General features: G+C 42.2%; 1 protein-coding gene across 2 annotated transcripts in view; it reads left to right on the top strand.

Moving 5' to 3' along the window:
• LOC108438614 (potassium voltage-gated channel subfamily D member 3-like) overlaps positions 1 to 18,800 on the top strand; it is a 161,608-nt gene extending 142,808 nt beyond the window's left edge. For both annotated transcript variants that reach the window (XM_017716536.2, XM_017716535.2), the window contains exons 4-7: positions 7,634 to 7,735; positions 10,852 to 10,944; positions 12,666 to 12,913; positions 16,266 to 18,800. In XM_017716536.2, coding sequence (XP_017572025.1) covers positions 7,634 to 7,735; positions 10,852 to 10,944; positions 12,666 to 12,913; positions 16,266 to 16,473 — 651 coding nt within the window. In that variant the 3' untranslated portion in view covers positions 16,474 to 18,800. The remainder of the gene's footprint in view (positions 1 to 7,633; positions 7,736 to 10,851; positions 10,945 to 12,665; positions 12,914 to 16,265) is intronic.
• The last annotated feature ends 2,101 nt before the right edge of the window (positions 18,801 to 20,901 follow it).

The following is a 20,901-nucleotide window of genomic DNA, read 5'->3' as shown; positions in this document are numbered from 1 at the left end:
GTAGACACTCAACCTGCTCACCTTATGCTTAAATAACAACAAATGCTCTCGAGCCCGGTGACAGTGCAGCTGACCTTTCAGAGCTGGCACATAAAAAGCGGTTTGAAAGCACAGAGCTTGCACACAGAGGGAAGGAGAGAGAGAGAGAGAGAGAGAGAGAGAGAGAGGGAGAGAGAAAATCAGTGTTTTGAGATGGAGTGTGGTTTGGGAGACAGGGGCAGCTTTGGGATCTGCTTGCCCTTAATAGTGCTCTTTTGCCACAAATAGCTCCCCTCGACGAGCCCTTGTTGGCGAATTGGAAAGGGAAGTCATTCCGCGTACCCTTCACACCTGCCAGTGCTCAAAGGACGGTTACAGCAGAGCCCAACCCTGAGAAACGCAACAGAACTCTTTAACAGCTCCTCTGAACACAAGCTTTAATTAACTGTTGTAGACAAGGAGGCCACAGTAAACTAGATAAAACCGAATTTCTTCTGCCTTTTAATAATAAATAATAAAGGATTTTGATGCACTATATAAACACTGTTTTAAAACGTCCCCACATTCCGTACAGTCCAGAGTTGGAAATCCAATAAACTCAATGAAACACAGTGAAAGAGAATTTCTGTCATTTAAGCAAAACAACATGAGAGGGGGTGTGTTATCATGAAATACCATCCCGGCTGTGATCTGGTGTCCGTAGATCATCACAGCCGTGATGTTATTGGTGATAACTCCCTCCTCGAGTGCTCTACTGCTTTAATACAGCAGTTAAATAAATACAGTAAGAAATGAATAAACTGGCCGTGAACGCGGCGTTTAATATGTTTTAATGTTCAGTTCCTTCCTCCTAATTAGAGCTCCTTAACGAGCAGCTTGTTGCTACGTCAGAGTAACGAGCTCCGCCCACTCACTGCTCAGCCGGCAGTTCGTTCAGCTCCACACAGACCGACTGACAGTCTGGGAATTTAGTGTCGTCTCACCTTCAGAGTCGGACCGAATCGGCTGTCGGTCAGATGTGATCTTAACAGTGTCCGTTTTCTGTCTGTGGCAAAGTAAGAAGTAAAAATGTTCAGATGGCTCGAGCGACTCCTACAGCGGTCAGAGTCGTTGCTTAGCAACAGCGTCTCAGTGGAGTGATACAGTGTTTGTGAAAAACCTGTGATGTTATGGAGAAATAACAGCACAGTTAAAATGCCTCTCAACCAATCAGCTTGCATGTTGTATAAATTCCCATAAATAAATTTAAAGTGCACTTTTTTGTTTATATTTGAGAAGTTATACAAAAGTTGTAAATTGTAGATGAAATTACATATACATTTATAAAGTTATAGATAGTTTAAAGAACATTCTTTTATTCCAAGACAAACAAAATCAAAATTCAAACATGTTCTTGGTTCACCTTAGAAACGCTTAAATTGTACAGAGAACTTTTATTTTCCTTGTGTTAAAGGTGTAATACACCATTCTGGAGAACGATTTTTCATGGTTTAAATCAGCTTCTTGTTAGAATTTTCCCATTCCACCTTAAACAGTGCAGCAGTTAAGCTGTGTTCAGGTGCCTCTGCTTCTTGTTAGAATTTACCAGTTTGACCGTAAATAGTGCAGCAGTTACATTCTTGTAAGTGTAACTCCTGCATGATTTAAGGTGGGATGAGAAAACGTGAATAGGACGCCAGCTTCAGCCTCGTAGACTCCTAGAGGTCTCTTCACAGCTGAAACACCTCACCGATGTTAACACAGTTCCTCACCCTTGCCTGAGCCAAGACCTTCTTTCTCATTCTTTGTTCTTCAGATTGTCTCCTCTTTGGCTGTTTTCTGGCCATCTCTCCTTCTTGACAGTGGGTGGAGCTCAGCAAGAAGCCCCTCCCCCTGTAAAGCCCCTGTAAAAATGAACTACTGGAGAAATATGGCAGAATTTTGACCTTGTAAAAAGAGTTAAATTTGTTGTGAATGAGAAAAAAAATTTCCCTCTTTGATAAGATCAATTAATATCTTTCTACTGGACATCCACCATTGTCCGGCTCCTTAGCCACACAGCAGGGCATCACAGGCTTGTGCCTAGTGTTTGACATTCCTCATACAGTGCCCTCCATCATCTTTCTGCAGTCTGCTGTAATGGTCTCCTTGAGATGCCCATTACAATTAATAGGCAATCTGGGGCTTCTGTCGTATCGCCCTGGCCTCATATCCAAGCAAATCCCAGCAATATCAGCCCACATATGGTCTCCATACCTTAACAGACAAACATGGTCTGAAACGAAGCTGTCCAATTTCCTACTCCTTAACCCCTCTCGCTGAATTTCTTGCCCCCAACCATTCCCAGTCAGGGTCACGTCTGCCTGACCACTCACCCAAAGTGGACTCCTTTTGTTTTTTGTTTTTTCCCCCAAGTAGACTTTGGCTGTGGCTTTAATTCACTGGCAGAGTGCTGTTACACAGCAGCCGACTTTTTTTTTATCACTGCACAAATCACAGGACCAATTTGCTGGACCAATGAGGAGGCTGATTGTGGGCGCTCTCCCCATAAGCGGAGTGCAGCGGTCCTTCTAAATGGACCAGGGGTCACGCCAGTAATAGTGGAGCAAAGTCAAGTGCGGCCACCGGAGAGACAAAGTGCTGGCAGACGGCAAACAAATTGTGAGAACCCGGACACTGAGGTATTTCAAGGGCCACTTGCAGAGGCCAGCAATTCAGCAATGTAGGCAAGCACCCTAACTTTGCAATTATATGAAAAAAAAACAAGATTATTCACAGATGTCAATAAATGTCTGGGAGCCAAGAGGCAGCGGACCAGCTGCTGACCACTGCCACATGCATACATTTTATACAGAATGGTCACATCTCGAAAGATATTTCAGTAAAGTTTTTTACTGCTTCAACTTCGAGACCACCACAGCTCTGTGGACATGACATCAACAAATGTATAAGGGGCTGGAGTAGAATCATCAGGCAGAGCCATTATTAAATACATTACATTTACATTATATTTATGGCATTTGGCAGAGGCGCTTATCCAGAGCGAATTACAATTAGAGCTTTTCACAAAAGGAGGCCAAGGTGGTGTTAGGAGTCTTGCCCAAGGACTCTTATAGGTATAGTGTAGGGTAGGGTGGTACATATACCACATATTATTTTCTCTATACATTTATTTTCAAGATAGATAAGATAAGATGAGGTTTTATTGTCATTCGCATCACACGTGGTACATGAGGTGGAACGAAATAGTTTACTCAAGGTCCCAGTTAACTCCCAAAAGTGAATGGTAAATTCAAGGAAATGTGATTGACAGTGATTGATTCATTTATAGTCAGATAATGTATGATAGAATAATTTATTTGCTTATTTTAGTTATTTTATATGCTCTTCATTTCATACTGTGTCAAATAATAATCATACATTTTATCGAAATGTATAAGAATGACATTAAAACTTCCCTAAACCAACACTAAATACTGTTTGAACTATCAATTCTGTGAGAAAGCTCTGAGCTATGTTTCCCAAAAGCACCTTAGCACAAAGACGACCCTTAAACGGCAGAGTCAGCATCACACTGAACACTCTTTATGGCACTTAGGATGATCTTAACACTAAGATGCATTTTGGGAAATCCAGCCCTGCGTTTGCATTTTAGGGCTTTAATAATGCTACAGGAAGGGCTTATGTCTGCCAGCATTCAGGAGGAGGAGCTCCTGCTGGTTTTAGTCATCGATAAATCCACATAGATGAAACACTATGCTCCAGTTTCACATCTCACAACAGAGATCACCCCAAAATAATATTTCAGTTTGTCTCTTCAGGAACCAAGAAATTCAGTGACTCAAATCTATGATCACACTACTATCAGTGATCAGATCCCAGATTTGAAAATACACAGAGAATTTATCAAAATGAGCGTAAAAACTGATGCTGCAAAGCCACTGTTAGCCTGCCAGTTACATCATCATATGCATCTTATTCAGGCTTATTAAATTGGTATAAGAAACAATGGGTTCCTATCAAAACCATTGGAGCCAATGTACGTTGTATGTGAATCACATAGCAAACCTGAGTAATACACATAAAGCGATTCATCAAGTTGCATCAAATTTCGGTAACACTTTCTATGAGTGTTACATTTGTAAGCATCTATAAACACATTTATAACATGTTATAATGCATTCATAAGGCATCATAAACATGGTTATAAATGTTTATAAAAATTAATTCACTGAATTACACTTTATAGCCATGCTTATTATACATTATGAATTGTTAATATGATGCATTATAAATATACTTATTATTATTATTATATTATTATTATATTACTATATTATTATTAACACTGTAGAATTAATAATGTTATACTATCAGAGCCGAAGAAGTCAGTCCCTGCTTGGAGAGCGTGAAGTAAAGACAAATACAGAGTTTATTTACTGAGATTTCCAGGGTTTTATTTCTCAGTGCTCGAGCTGTTAGTGCTGCATCTTCGTGGCTTCAGTCCTGAATATTCAGACGCTCCAAACAGTTTAATATTGGATACGCAGTGTTAAGTCAGTGCCAGGCTAACGATGGTGCACATTAACAGTGGTGCACATTAACGGTGGTGCACATTAACAGTGGTGCACATTAACAGTGGTGCACATTAACGGTGGTGCACATTAACGGTGGTGAACATTAACGGTGGTGCACATTAACGGTGGTGCACATTAACGGTGGTGAACATTAACGGTGGTGCACATTAACGGTGGTGCATATTAATGGTGGTGCACATTAACGGTGGTGCACATTACCGGTGGTGAACATTAACGGTGGTGCACATTAACGGTGGTGAACATTAACGGTGGTGCACATTAATGGTGGTGCACATTAACGGTGGTGCACATTAACGATGGTGAACATTAACGGTGGTGCACATTAACTGTGGTGTACATTAACGGTGGTGCACATTAACAGTGGTGAACATTAACGGTGGTGCACATTAACGGTGGTGCACATTAACGGTGGTGCACATTAACAGTGATGAACATTAACGGTGGTGAACATTAACAGTGGTGAACATTAACAGTGGTGAACGTTGACTTTCCCACATTGGGTGAAACTCTGATGTTGCTCTAGTTTAAACTCTGACATTTGAAGCCTGTAATGAGCTTATTGTGTTTTAGTGTTTCAGTAAATCCTTCAGTAAATTCTTCAACTTGAAGCCTCAGTCTGAACCCTGGAGGAGGCTTTAGTCCAGCACGCTCCACTTTACTGAGAGCGGACTAATACAGCTTATGAGCTCTTATAATGTGTTATGAATAGTAGTTATAATGCATTATGTTAACAATTCATAATGCAGAATAAGCATGGCTATAACATGTAATTCATTTTTGTAAATATTGATAGCCAGGTTTATGGTGCCTTATGAATGCATTATAACATGTTATGAACATGTTTATAGATGCTTACAAACGTGACATTCATAGAAAGTGTTACCCAATTTCCTAATGACGAGGATTTTTGGATCAGTCACATGGCCACTGGCAAATGACCAGGTCCAGTGTCTACAGTGGTGTGTGGTGTACAGTCTAGGCGTGGACCCCTATATATTCCCAACCCCCACCCCCTAAATTGCAATCTCCAAGTACAGTGCTACTTTCAGGCATAAACTGTCATAATTACTTAAAAGTATTTCAAATGACGGTTGATTAAAGCAGTTTTGATTACTTGACATAAACGCTCCTTCTTGTTATTGAAGTACTTATGTTTGTTTGTTTCACAGTAAGATGCTTGTTCTTTCCTCTTATTCAAATCAAAGGGAGGAAACAGCGAACGCCTCCTCTGTGTATTTGTACGCCCAGAGAGTTGGCGTCGCTCAATATCTTTGTGAAACAAACCGTTTTCCCGCACTAAATGGCTTTCCTAAAGCGAGACGTCCTCTGGGAGCGAAGCTTCACGCGTCTCGAGGGAGATTGTGTGTGCGCAGCTGCCAGCGACTGTGTGACAGACTTTAAGACGTGACTTTCACCTTGAATGAGCGAAAAGCACTTAAGACTTATCTCTGGCACTTCGTGCGATCTTCTCCCATTTTCTCATCCATTTCCTCCATCTCAGATCGTTCTCTTTTCATTTCAGCCCCCAGATGTTCCAATCCCGATACTGTTTTTGTAATGGAACCTCGAGGGCATGGAGCCCCATATCAACAAGACTGAGAAAGGGAAAAAAAGTCAAATTCAACCTTTTCATACCACATTAGAGAGCAATAACAATGGCTGCTACACCATCTGTGGCAGGTGGATGACATGGTTTTAATATGTGGAGTGCCATATTCTTTTTTTACCGGTAGAGAAAATTGGTACAGAAAAGAGCCAGTAGAGTCAAGTATTTCAAATCTCTGGTCATTCATAAAGAGCTGTTTGGAAAGCGTTAGGATAAGGGTTAGTCCAGGGGTCAACTTGCCCCAGGGTTTTACTGCCCTTTTGCGCCTCCACAGCTGAATCAGATCAGCAGGTAATAATAAAATAATCCTCCTCTACAGTAAAATAAAGCTCTGCTGATCCTTCAACACAGTTTAACAGTAAATGGTCTTAAACGCTGGAGTTAATGTAGAACTGCTGATTCACCCTTTAAGCCTGAAGGTAGGTGCACAGACTGCTGGTCACCATAGCAACGCAGACAACACCTCGCCTAGGTAGTAGCTAACAAAACGGCAAAGAGAGAGATTTAAGACGGACATCGATCATTTGGAGACGAATGGACTTTGGGTTTCCTGAAACATTTAATCTGCAATGAGAAACTCAAACACTAAAAAGTCGTGAGGCTGAAGTCGCTCCTGATTCACGGCTTCTCGTTCGAATTTTCCTGTTCCGCCTTAAATGGTGCAGCAGCTACATTCTGGTGCCTCAGGCACTATTCAAGGTGGAAAAGGGAAATTAGAAGTGACTTCAGCCTTGAAAAAAGTCGAACGTTGAGAGTAACTGTTCTACTTTTGTGGAGAAGTTTCCTGCCGGAGATGTGAGAAAAGCAGCTCTAGCTGAGCGAAAGCTTAGAGCAGAGCAAAGTAAGTCTTTGTTTTTGTTTATATTATCTTTTTTTAGCCTATACTAGTACTTCAGCACACACTGAGACAGATTCACAGCCAAGATGGTTAAATGTTACTTAAAAAAGAAAAAAATTTACAATCCCAAGGCAGATTTATGTTGAAAAGACCAAATGGCTTTATCGTAACATTTGACCCCTCGGCCAGGCATAGGGTTAACAGTTGAAATTTTCATAGGGCAATAAAGTAGTTACTTCCAAAGTCTTTGTGTTTGCGAGAAGAAAAATACATAATTATTACAATCATTTTAATAATGAAACCTACTAGAATCACTCCTCATCTTTTTGTAGCCTACTTACAGTACCTGACCAGGTGCAACAAACGATTAGAATATCGAATCTTAGCACATCTGAAGTTCAAGGTCATAAAAAAGATGTTCCACTATGAGTCCTGTCTGATGTACTGTGTATTTACAGAAAAGGCTGCAATTGAAACGCCAGACAGTCCCAAGCACTAGCAGTGTTAGTATTTCACCTGAGCCTAATGTTGTCTGGCATGTGATGGATGGATGAGACAGCGGATTGGAACCCAGTAGATAATTCATTACTCTTCCCACCGGCTGTCTGACACCGGACCTTTCTGCCCACACAGAAAGCCCGCCTGGCCCGGATAAGAATAGCCAAGAAGGGCAGCTCCAACGCCTACCTGCAGAGCAAACGCAATGGCCTCCTGAACGAGCTTCTGGATCTGACGGTGAGCGCCTGTCCGCCTCCCAGACACGGTGTACAACAAAGCTTTCCCTTATATGTTAATGCACTAGGCAAGTCAGATGATACTGCGCTGAGTCTGGCTGGACCTTCCTCATGTGTTTTGAAAGCATGCAGTAACTTTTACTGGTAAACAGTGGTATTCTGACTGAATTTGCTCTTGACTTGTCTATGGACACTTTGTGCTTTAGTTAGCTTGGATTTGCAAACAGTTTTTCTGCTTAATGTGGAATTAAACTCAATTTTGGAGAGCTATAAATTACACTAACTGGCTACCAGATGCGGTCATTGGGAATGCTTTACTGGTTGCTGATGATTGGGCTGCCTAAAGTAAGGTTCAGGCAGAATTTTGCTGGCCTGCTGTCAGGTTGGATTCAGAATTTGTTTGGATGCAGTTGGTTTCAGACAGTTTTGTTGGGCTATGAAGTTTTAGGGCAACGGACTCAGACCGAACTTTGTCAGGGTACAGTCGAATTCAGAGAATTTTGTCAAGGTGCAGTCAGGTTTAGGCACAGTTTTGTCAGGCTATCGTAGGGTTTAAACAAATTTGTCAAGCTGTAGTCACTTCCAAACAGAGTTTTGTCAAGCTGTGGCCAAGTTTAGTTTTGTGAGGCTGCAGTCAGGTTCTTGCAGAATTTTGTCAGGCCTTAGTTGGATTCAGACAGAACTTTGTTGGTCTGCAGTTGAGCTGAGACTGTGAATTTTGTTGGTCTACAATTTGGGCTACAGTCCGGCTTTAGTCAGGTTCAGGCAGAATGTTGTCAGCTTACAGTCAGGTTTAAAAAAGGCTTTTTCTGGGACAGAATGCTAATGGAATATATTTGGGTTCAGACAGAATTTTGTAGGCTTACAGTTGAGTTGACAGTTGAGTTTTGTTGGGTTACTCACAAATTCACAGAACTTTTGGCTACGGCACTGAGTTTTGCTCGGTTTTAGTTTCTGAGATTTTGATGGGCCACAGTTGGGTTTTATTAGATTTTTTGTCAGTTTGCAGTGAAATTTAGACAGAATTTTATTGGGCTATAGTTTGGCTTATACAGAATTTTGTCAGGCTAGATATGAGACTTGAGGTTGGTTACAGTTGGATTCAGATAGAATATCATCAGGGTTCTGTCAGGTTGAGAGAATTTTGTTGGGCTGCCGTTGTGTTTGAGATGTTTATATAAGCATTTATAATGTTCTTGGACTAATCAGGATTGTTTAAAATTTCAGGTCCAGTTTAATCTCTAATGGGTTGTAACTGGGTTGTCAGGCTGCAGTTGGGTTCAGTAAGCATTTAAATCAGTAACATCAGCCTGGGTACTTGTGGAAAAGTAATAGGATTTCTTATCCCACGTCTAACCTACAATGACCATCTTGACTCTGTCAAATCCCACTGCCCATGACACCGTTTTTATTGTGCTCTGTTGATGCTCCCATCTAGGGTGAAGTCATGAGGAGCTCTAATGAAATCAGGACAGATTTAACTCGCACTCACCTCCATCCTAATTAGAAGCGGTGCCGACTTAAAAAGAGCTAAATACAAAAGTCCTAGAATCAGCCATTCTGTCTGACCCCATCTTCCTTTTATTTCTGTGAGAAGAGCCCAAGATTAAGGCCAGTGAAAAATACCTCCAATTAAAACTCATTAGTGTTTGTAAAAAAAGAAAAAGAAAGGTCTCTCTACTCTCAGCCTTTGGTGTTTTGCTTCGGGTGTTTGCTCTGTTCTTCCCCAGTGGCTTTGTGCATAACAATCCAGGATGGCAGACAGCCACAGACGCTGTCATCCCCGTCATATCAGGCAGCCTTCCCTATTCACATGGAAAGGAGTTCTGCTGAAGGTGGCAGGAGGCGGCAGTCCCATCGGTGCGGGCGGGTTTGTCCCTGTTCTGTGGCTGATTTTCGTACAAGGGGTGGTGATGAAGCTGTCAGAGATTTGGCACTTGGAATTACAGGCGTGTCATTCCCGTCGCTCGCCGCTGCGTGGGACTCAATGGAGGTCTTGGGAGACTGAAATTCATTTGAAAAGAAAGTTGCTGCTGCAATCCTGTTACACTCCTAGAGATTCCTTTCCAGATGTCATGACAGTTGTTGAGAAGTCCTTTGTTATTCATTGCCTCACTGGTTCAACAGCTAAAGGCCACATTGGAGTGAGGGAGTGAGCTGGTAATGAATTCGTAGGCTGACTTTTAAATCAAAATACATGACAGTATGGGGCAATATGACAAAAACATATCACAGTACTTCAAGACAAGTACATGATATGCTTTGGGATTCGGTCCATTTTTCTGGATTTGATAAATTGTAACAGACAAAATGCGAAACAGTAGAGCCACATTAGGAATACTGTCAAAACCGTAGCTACGTTGGTTCACATTACAAGCCTCGTTGTTCAAATCCGGTCTCTCTGACTCGACGGTCCACGCTCGTTTAGGTCAGTGATTCAGATCCGTCATTAATGTGATGAACCAGCTCCTGAACTGACCCTCATGAGCTCCTCCTACTCAGTGACGTCACGTGACTGAATCACTGCATCATCAGCACAAACTAACGAGCAGAACGAGCTTCGCTGAGAAGATCATTAACTCTGATCGGCTCTCAGCTTCATTATTAGAGCCAGACGGAGGAAGAAAAGGTGAGACGAGCTGCTTTTCCACCGTTTACAGGCTTTAACGTCTGTTCGGCGCTGTTGCCACGGTAACGCTGAATGACGGCGCACACGCAGTGGAAATATCTGATCAAGGACCACATATGAAAGTGGCTCAGGTCGGAGTTGAAAAGATCAGATTTGTGTCCACGCAGCCCTGAAAACATCAGATCTGAATCACATCAGGCCAAAAAGATCAGATTTGTGCCGCTTCAGCCCGCTAACGTGAACGTAGCGTGTGAGGACAGTTGTTAGTGTGAGTAAGTGGACTTACCAACCAGACGAAGAGTGGCGGTTACATTTATTGTGTACACGCTACACAACATGGGACAGTCTTATTGGACAGTCCTCACTTTAACCATAAATTATGCAGCTTATTGAGGGACCCTACTTTTGTAACCCCTGGATAGAGGGCATCTGTTTGTGAGATATGTATTAATATAGTCAAAACATGTGTGTCTATGTGTGTGTCTTAGGGTTCAGAGGAGGAGGAGCAGCACATGAACAAAACCTCATCGCTGTTGGAGAGCCAACACCACCACCTACTGCACTGCCTGGAGAAAACTACTGTGAGTCTGGTGACACTGGGCAGCATGTATGGTAACACTTTACTTGAATGTGCTGCTGTCCGTTTCATACTTCGCAGACACAGTACGTACCATTCATTTCCATTCAACCAAATATCCATTAATATCCTCTGTCTTTTCCTTCGCCTTACCTAAACTCCAGTTGCCCTCTATCCGAGGGTTTCAGTCTCGTGAGTTTTCTGTTGTGGCTACCATGTTTGGGACCGAATTTCTGGCTTTGCTGCTCTGCACGAATGTAACTAGAGGTGAAAGATGGCTAAAATTACTCTCCTTACTTTGGAACGTAGTCTGTGGTCCTCACAGTTTCCCCCTGAACTCCTAATCCCACTTAAACTGGGGGAAAAGCTACCAAATCTGTGTTTTCCTGATAAATGTAACTCATTCACAGCCCCCCTCCCTATTCTAGAGAGTCTCTCTAGAGAGTCTCGCATTTAAAAGCACAGAAGCCCACCGGCTCTTCACGCCAGGGTGGGTAAAGGATCCCGTGGTGTTGCATAAAGAGGAGAAAAACTCTGATCATAGGAAGGAAACAAGATCAGCTCATTAACACAGATGTGATCAATGCAGGCCTTTAGAGAACTTTAGCTGATGTTAACAGCCGAGAGATAAACAGTCATCCCCCTAACGGAGCTGCGGACCGCCGGGATAGCTTTACTCTGTTTCTGGAGATTTAAATGACGTTTGAATGGAGAAACACAAACGTTAAATATCAGACTGAATGTCGTGGGGCGGAAAACGACGTTGTGTCTCGACAGATCGGCAGTTAGTTCAGAGTTCAGCTCCAGTCCTGAAACCCCTGAACTGCATAACTGTGGTTTCCTGGTTAAAATTCCTGATATTATTAGCTGATTAATCCCTTCTGGAGCTGAACGAGGTGCGAACAGCAGAGACACAATGAACTATACAGAGCAGCGGCTCCAAACCTGGAGTGAAAACACTGAATTAATGGTCTGTGCTTCTCTCGCCTCTCGGCTTCTGTCGCGTCTTACAGGTGAGTCATTCACAAAGCACGGCAGATTGAAGGCGTCACGCAGCGCGGTCACTCCCTTATTTGGTCCTCTAAATGACGCTGACCGCACAGTGTGACGTCACACAAAACGCAAGAATAAAAATATGGAAACGAATAAAAACATATGGACATGAGTCAGACTTCCAGATGGCTGCTAGTAATGTTTTTAGCTATGTCATATACTTCTCTGGATTTAAAAAGCCTGTCAATTAAAGCATCTATAGATAATCTATAGGGAAGTATCCAAATAACGTGGGACCAAATATTAAGTTATTGACTTAATGACTTGAATTTAAACCTGTGTTTTTATCCATGTAAACAGAGCTTGAGAAATATCAACTGATATCTGAAATAATTTGAATGAAAATTTAAACAAAATAAGCTCACTCTATAGAACAAAACGGAGTAAAATGGTAACTTTGCAGGAGAAGGAAAAAACCTACTTTACTTTTAATGTAAGTCAATGGAACCAGAATTTTTTCCAAGTCATTTTGGGCCGTTTCTTTTGGTCTATTCATGATGGAATTTGCACACAAGGTAAAGAGCAACATGTATTTTCAAATTGTGTCAAAAACTGAAAATCAATAAAAACGGACATACAAGGTTTTGTTAGAACAACAGCGATATGCTGGAGACAAAACAAGTAAAATAAAGAAAACGCATAAAAATGAAACATTTTCTCTCCTCCCCCCAGGCTCATGAATTTGTGGATGAGCAGCTGTTCGAGCAGAATTGCATAGAGGGGGCACAGTTTTCTCGCAGCCCATCTCTGTCCAGTCAGGAGGGCTTCACAGGCACCTGCTGCACCCACCGTTCTCGCAAAAGGATCCCTCTGCCCAACGCCAGCCTGTCCACCACACACACGCACACACACACGCAGGGCCTGCAGGAGCTCAGCGCCATCCACATCCAGTGTGGAGACCAGCCCAGCCTCAGCACAAGGTAAGCAGGAGTTCACTACAGTACTCAGATTGCACACTTGAGGGCACTGTGGCAGCGTGAAGAGAGCAGGAGTCTTTCTACTGAAATGTCTCAAATCAAGAGTCAAGAGGCTTTTAGAGTCATTTCATCTTCACTCACCGGCCACTTTATTAGGTACCCTAACCCTAACCTTGCTAGTAAAAGGTTGGACCCCCTTTTGCCTTCAGAACTGTCTTAATTCTTCGTGGCAGACTTTCAACAAGGTGTTGGAAACGTTCCTCAGAGATTCTGGTTGGTTATTTGAGTTCCTGTTGTCTTTCTATCATCTGGAACCAGTCTGCCCGTTCTCCTCTGACCTCTCACATCAACAAGGCATTTTCATCCACACAACTGACCGCTCACTGGATATTTCCTCTTTTTCGGACCGTTCTCTGTAAACCCTAGAGATGGTTGTGTGTGAAAATCCCAGCAGATCAGCAGTTTCTGAAATACTCAGACCAGCCCGTCTGGCACCAACAACCACGCCACGTTCAAAGCCCCTTAAATCCCCTTTCTTCCCCGTTCTGATGCTCGGTCTGCACTTCAGCAGGTCGTCTTGACCACCTCTACACGCCTAAATGCAGTGAGTTGCAGCCGTGTGATTGGCTGATTAGCTATTTGTGTTAACAAGCAATTGAACTGTACCTAATAAAGTGACAGGTGAGTCTATGTACAAGTACACAGCGGAGTGACATCATGTTCCTCCAGGAACATCACGGTGCAACATGGAACGAAACGTGCAAAGTGTGAATGTGCAGAAATTAAGCTATAAACAATTCAATAAATACAATAAATTAAACAGACATTAGACGCAGTGAACAGACAGGACAGAGCAGCACCGACGCAGCGCTCGTTTCTGAGGTCGTGAGAATAAGGTGCAGAGATTTTTGACCTGCTGTGAGTCACGCAGTCAGATAACAGACATAAACGCATCCCTAGCATTTACAGATATATTACACTTGAAAAGTGTTAGAGTTACAATTTATTTCTATTTTAAAATAAAACAATACATTATTTTAATTAGTACCCCTTCGTGAGCCTCAATTTAGCAATATTGGTTTTTAAATCAATCATATATCATATATCATATATCTCATATAGAACTCCAAGCACCACAGAAGAGCTCGTCCTCGCAGTCCTCATGTGTGAAGGCTGAGGCCGTATTTGGAGGTAAAAAAAAAAAATCTGTTATTTTAACTGCAATAATCTAAACATGACTATGAAATATATGATTTAAATGACATAAAGAAAACAAAGACCAAATAAATATTATAAGATATATAATGAAAGTTCCCCAGGAGTCGTGTAACTGGTGTCACCACATGACTTAAAAAGTCTCTTGTTTTGAAATAAAAGTCACGCCGATGACGTCACTCAACCTCCTTCGACCTGTTTTCTCAGGATCTATGAAGAAAAGCTCGTGGTGAGTCCACTGCGTCTCTCAGTTCTCAGAGATCTTCTCATTCAGCTCATGACCTCATATGAAGCTTCTAGCTGACGTCACTGGTGTGACCGACTTCATTCTGAGGTCACTGTGAAAAAACAGAAACACAAATGGATTAAATTCCGTATTTTAGTGGACGTTCCCTGATGGACAGCGTGTGGTTTGATGTTCTGTAAAATGCATTGATCATTAAAAACGTCTCTGGTGTTTCCTTTATTATGAGGAACACCAGTGAGGATCAGTGACACCTATGGAGAGATATGGAGACGTTTCTGTAGAATGACCCGCGTATGTTTGCTACATGTTTGTGTAACTTATAAATCAAACGATAATGAAATCTCTCTTCTACATAGGAACTCGCCAAATGGACTGAACGTTTGGAAACTGCAATCTTGTCAGAAGTTTGCGTTTGTCTCTTTGAGCTGAGCGATACATATAAAATCAACACAACATGGCATTTTTACAGGGGGTTGTAATGTAATGTAAAGGATGTGATGCAAATAAATGCTGCTCCTGTTGAATTTTTGAGGTTATTGATTACCTCAGAAAATAGAAACTGTAATTACCGTTTATTTCAGTTTCAGTTCAGCCGCCTCAGTCAAAGAGCATGATTTCAATTTATCATCAGTACTCAGGGATACATATCAAGGCAGATTGCTCTAATTTGTTTAAGTCATCTGCTGCATTGGACTGGCCCAAACCCTGACATCGGTATTCCTTTATTAAAAAAGTGAGGATAAAGTTCATTAAAGGCAAAGTCTTCACCACAAATGCAGTCGAAGTTTGTTTCTTTAGTTATGCACTACAGCTATGAGGCTAATGTAGCTAATGTGAAAAAGAAGCTGTCTGCCAAAATCAATCAAGTGATTCAAATCAGTCACTCCTGAAATGATCCCCATGAGCTCCTCCTACTCAGTGACGTCACGTGACTGAATCACCGCATCATCAGCGCAAACTAACGAGCAGAACGAGCTTCGCTGAGAAGATCATTAACTCTGATCGGCTCTCAGCTTCATTATTAGAGCCAGACGGAGGAGGAAAAGGTGAGACGAGCTGCTTTGAACATCGTTTACAGGCTGTAACGGCTGTTCGGCGCTGTTGCCATGGTAACGCTGTATCCACACAGCTCTGAAAACATCAGATCTGAGTCGCATTAGGACAAAAATCCGGATTTCTACCACTTCAATCTGGTAATGTGAACAAAGCCTTAAGGGCACAAATACAACGTTTTGCTCTAATGTGACTCGGATCTGGTGTTTTTAGGGCTGTGTGAACGCAAATCTGATCTTTTCAAATCCGACCTGAGTCACTTTCATACGTGGTCCTAGATCAGATGTGTATCCGATTCATGGCCATGTGACCTTAGTGTGACCCTCAGATCGGAATTCATGCGCTTTTTTTTCCACTGTGCATGTGCCGTCATTTAGCGTTACCATGGTAACAGCGGCGAACAGACGTTAAAGCCTGTAAACGGTGGAAAAGCAGCTCGTCTCACCTTTTGCTCCTCCGTCTGGCTCTAATAATGAAGCTGAGAGCTGATCAGAGTTAATGATCTTCTCAGCGAAGCTCGTTCTGCTCGTTCGTTTGTGCTGATGATGCAGTGATTCAGTCACGTGACGTCACTGAGTAGGAGGAGCACATGAGGGTCAGTTCAGGCCAGTTCATCACATTAATGACAGGTCTGAGTCACTGACCAAAGACTATTTGAGATTACTTAACAGCTCCACTTGTTTGATGCAAGTTGGCCGCTACTTTAGCCTTGTAGCTTCAGTGCGAAACTAAAGAAGCAACTTTCACACGTCAAACCAGTCCTGGCTTATTTTGAACAATTGGGCTAGGGGCTTGCTAAAGCTGTACTAATGCCATGCCTTTGTTCTTTAAACACCTTAGCAGTCGCTCCAGTCTCAACATGAAGTCCAGCGAGAGGAGCCGGATTAACTGCAGGGGGCAGCAGATTACCACAGCTGTCATTAGCCTGCCGTCACCCACCAACTTCCCACCGGACGGAGACGGCCACAGTCCGGCTAACCCCATCCCTGCCCCTCCCACCATCAACACCACCACCAGCTCTAACATCGTCAAGGTGTCGGCCCTGTGACCCGCACACCACCCCCCGCAACCAATCCCCTACCACCACGAGAAGGAAGGACCGTGGAAGAGCCAGCAGAGCCATGAGCCTGTAGCTGAACGTCTGGTGGACATCATGGAATTAAAACATGGACAGAACATTGAAGCTGCAGATTCTGACTGATGCCTGGACCTGGAAGAAAACGGCTGGATTTCAGCCTGTGTGTTTCAGAGGCTTCCAGACATTGTTGTTCTTCAGACTTGATAGATGTTGGCCGGTGGATGTTCATGCAGATGTTTTGGGACTGAAGGATAAAGATCGCTGTTTAAAGGCGAGGAGGCTGAAGGCGATTAGTGTAAAATGTTTTGTTTCAGTTTGGTCATCTGTCATCGATCATGATAGGCGCACAGTACATAATGGAAATCAACGTGGTTCAATATTGTGTGATATTCACAAGTCCCAGTGGAATCTGTCAGAAGTATGGTAATGTAAACAGTGCATTTGGGCAAGATTATATTGTTCTTTAATACACTGCAGGCAAACATAGCTTTGCAGAGAGAGGCCAGCTGTTCACATTAGTCTAGAAGGGTGTTTGAGTTTTATTACTGCTTCTTTTGAGTAGAAATACGTGCTCTACGTTTCAATACTGTTTTTAATGTACCCTCAACAAATTCACCTCACGACTCCAAAGTGCGTATCACCTGCGTTACAGAAGTGGCCATAAGCATGGTGCAAAATACACTAGGACCTCCTAATTGTCTCAAAATCTAAATTCTGGGAGGGTCCTTGAAAATAAACCTGTTATAATGTTTTGCTGTGTGTTAAGGAAAAATAGGTCGCTCAGATGTAAATTCAGGGAAAGATCATTGTTTAGCTGTTAAACAATAACTAGAGATGCAGCACTGTTCTGCCTCAGGGTGGCACTATAGCAAATTAGTCCACCCAGTTGGTCCTTCATAGCCTAGCAACTGTAACTATACACAGTTGCAATATGCCATAGCATATTAGTGTCTGAAAACTTGCCAATCATCCAAAGAAACTTGAGGAAAGAGTGAATTGTTAGTCATTTATCAACCCAAAGACAAAAGAGAAGATATATAAGATCCACTGCACTGGCCACAAGAATGAAATGCTAATTTTTCAACAGGACTGTACTTTCCCTTGGTTAGGCTCACCTCAGTGAGCTAATTACTGAGCTAAACAAACGTATATAAAGTAAAATCAGTTTCCTGACGTCGTAAAGTATCACATACATTCTGTCTGTTTAATTTGACTGATTAATCAAGCTGTTAATTTATGAAGCAGCTGAGAAAAGCAGTAAAGAAAAGCTGACAAGTTAGCCAACTGATAAACCATTGTTTACTGTTAAAAATCAAATGAAATTACATTTTTTAGCAAACACAGTAACGCAGATACAGGTTAGCTTACCTTAGAGCCTGCGTTAATCTGCCTTAACTTGTAGTTTTGACGCTGAGCTGCGAGCGTGGTCTTCCACATAGGAATTAAATAAAAACAGCACCCCCTACAGGTGATGATGACAGCATGTGTCAGGTCTGTTATATGTAGTAATACCTTTCTACCATTTCTTAGCCTGTTGAGACTAATTTACTGCCACCGCCATTCGTACTACAGACTGTTCTGTTGAAGTTTTTTCTTCACTCAGTGGAGGAGGTAGCATTTAGGGATGATTGTGATTCGCTGAGAGGTGTGTCAATCAATTTTTCAAATGGTCAGCTGCAAAGCCCACTGATGTTATATCATTCTGTAGTGGGTCACGTCCATATTTCTCTATAAGACGGTACAGCGTGTGGCCCTGTGGAAGTTTATCCTCTGAACCTCGACAGATCCTCTGAATTATGAGGACGTTGCAGCTCTAAAGTACATCTATTGCTCTGTGCAAGCAAAAACAGCAGCAACACTGCTGCTCAATACCTTAACATTGTAAATAGGAACGCATCGATTCTGGTCCTAGTATTGGGTCAATATGGTGCCAATTTACTCACACTTGTAAAAATTCAAGAATACCAACATTCCGATTCCCGCTGGTACCGTGTGACGTAACTGACGGTGTTACCTGCTCTGCAACAGTCGAACACAAAGCCATCGGTCACTTCAAACATTCTGCTTTGGAATATTTCCACCAGGAATACATTGTGTGTGTTTAAAAATGGTCTGAAATCACAATCACAACCACTTCCCCAGTTCGGGGGAAGACATGTAGGCTAGAAAAACGGAGGTGAAACAAAGTCGACGTTTCGTACCCAAGTCCATATATGCGACTTCACTCTTTTCACGTTTTTTCTCAGAATAGCAAGGTATAAACATTAATGTGGTAATTTATTAAACTGTGTTTTTAAGCCTTGTGTGGTGTTCAGGTCTGTGGGAATCATTTTCAGTGTTTACCAAAAGAAAAAATGTGATTTATTATTATTTAAACCCCCCACATATTTATATTACATGTGGTGTTGGGCTGAACCCGCGGGGAGTAAAAGTGTGGAGGTGCTGTGTCCTTCACTCTGTTCTCCTCCTACATGGCCTGCTGTTAGTTTGTGTGTGTGTGTGTGTGTGTGTGTGTGTGTGTGTGTGTGTGTGTGTGTGTGTATGTGAGGGTGGACAACATGGACAGGCTGCTGACTGGCTACAGCTGCTAAAGGAGAACCCTACGCTGGACACTGTGATATTTTAAACATCTGGTCCTTTTACATAAATTGTTATGACTGTATTGATTTAAAAACAATACTCTGGTGGGTCCACCAGACCACTGAGTAACACACACATCAACACCACACAAGGGTTAAAATGTGGAGAGGCCATATTGTCCTACCGTGCAATGCACTTTTGTTTACTCCCGGGTTTTTTATTTGAAGTTGCTCATGGACGGAGTGCTTTTGTACAGTGTACAGTATAAATCGTAGGCTTTGTCTGAACACAACGCTCTGTTTAAATGAACAGTTTGAGTCACTACAGAACAAGATTTCTAAAATCCCCTTTATGCCTGGCTGTTGAGGACATTCAGCTAGAGCTCAACCAGCCAAACAAAAGACTTCAGACAGAAAACTCCACAAGTGAACTCCTCAGACTTATTAGCCTCGGATACGGTTCCTGTGTCAAAAGAGACAGATGAGGATCAAAACTATGAAACGTACATTACTTACTGACATGCAACAGAATTCTCTTCTCCACTGCAACACTACTTGATCCAAGGACGTACACAGCTAGCTAATTCAAATCATTTCAAATCAACTAGATTTGAATGCTTTAACAGTTAAGGTGCATTGCACTTATTTACACTAACATCTACTTAATTCTAAGTAGGTAACTCTGTATGATATCAGACTCAGTAACTGGGCCTCACTGCTGGGCTTTAGTTACATGTAGGGATCATACACCTTCAAAGAGGGGGGCAATTATTTATTATCACCCCCCCTAATTCTTCAGTGATGTGAAGCTGAAGTCAGATATTCACCAGATTCTTGCTCGAATTTTCCCGTTCCACCTTAAATGGTGCAGCGGTTACGTTCTGGCGCTTCAGGCGTCAGAACTGCTGGACTATTTAAGGTGGAACGGGAAAGTTACCCAGCTAGCTACTGAGACATTAACATGCTATTAGTGAATTTTTATATATGTTATGAAGAAAAACAACCATAATACACTGAAACGACATTAAACTAAGATAATACAATGGTTATCGTAATTGTTTAATGAAGAAAATTCTCACATGTGTGTTTCTTTGATCACTTGCACAGCCTTTTGTTACTATTTGAGCCTCTGAAAAAAACTCTGTCTGGGGGGCCATGTAGCCCCAACAATTCACCCTACCCCTCTATCTCAACAACAATCAGGACACCCTACCCCTAAATGTGGTTGGTTAGTATAGTGGGTAACACCTCTGCCTTCTACACTGTAGACTGGGGTTCAATCCCCACCTGGGTAAACACCCTACACTATACCAATAAGAGTCCTTGGGCAAGACTCCTAACACCACCTTGGCCTACCTGTGTAAAATGATCAAATTGTAAGTCGCTCTGGATAAGAGCGTCAGCCAAATACTGTAAATGTAGACGTGAACAAACAAAATTGCATGTGTCGTTTGTATTTCGACTACTAAATGACCTTGTAATTCAGAGGATGCAGCAACACTCGGGGAAGAATGTACACGGGAGATAAAACATACTGGCTTTGGGGCATTTTAGGATACGACAGCAGCAATTTTCAAAAACGTTGTTCATTTTTGTCACAGAGAGAATAAACTACTACCCAGCCTTCACACAGTGGGCTTGACACTAACTACAGAACAATGACACAACCTCAGAAGTCTGTTGTCTGGCGTAAGCTTCAGGTTCAGAAAGACAGCCGTGGTACATTGCCCCTCTTTTCCGTTACTGCTAGCTGTGTAGCTTTTAGCTCAGAGACTGATGTTGAAAGAGACAGATGAGGATCAAAACTATGAAACATACT

This window comes from Pygocentrus nattereri, chromosome 21, assembly GCF_015220715.1.
Source record: "Pygocentrus nattereri isolate fPygNat1 chromosome 21, fPygNat1.pri, whole genome shotgun sequence".
Classification (NCBI taxonomy): Eukaryota; Metazoa; Chordata; class Actinopteri; order Characiformes; family Serrasalmidae; genus Pygocentrus; species Pygocentrus nattereri.
This window is presented reverse-complemented; position numbering and strand designations above follow the sequence as displayed.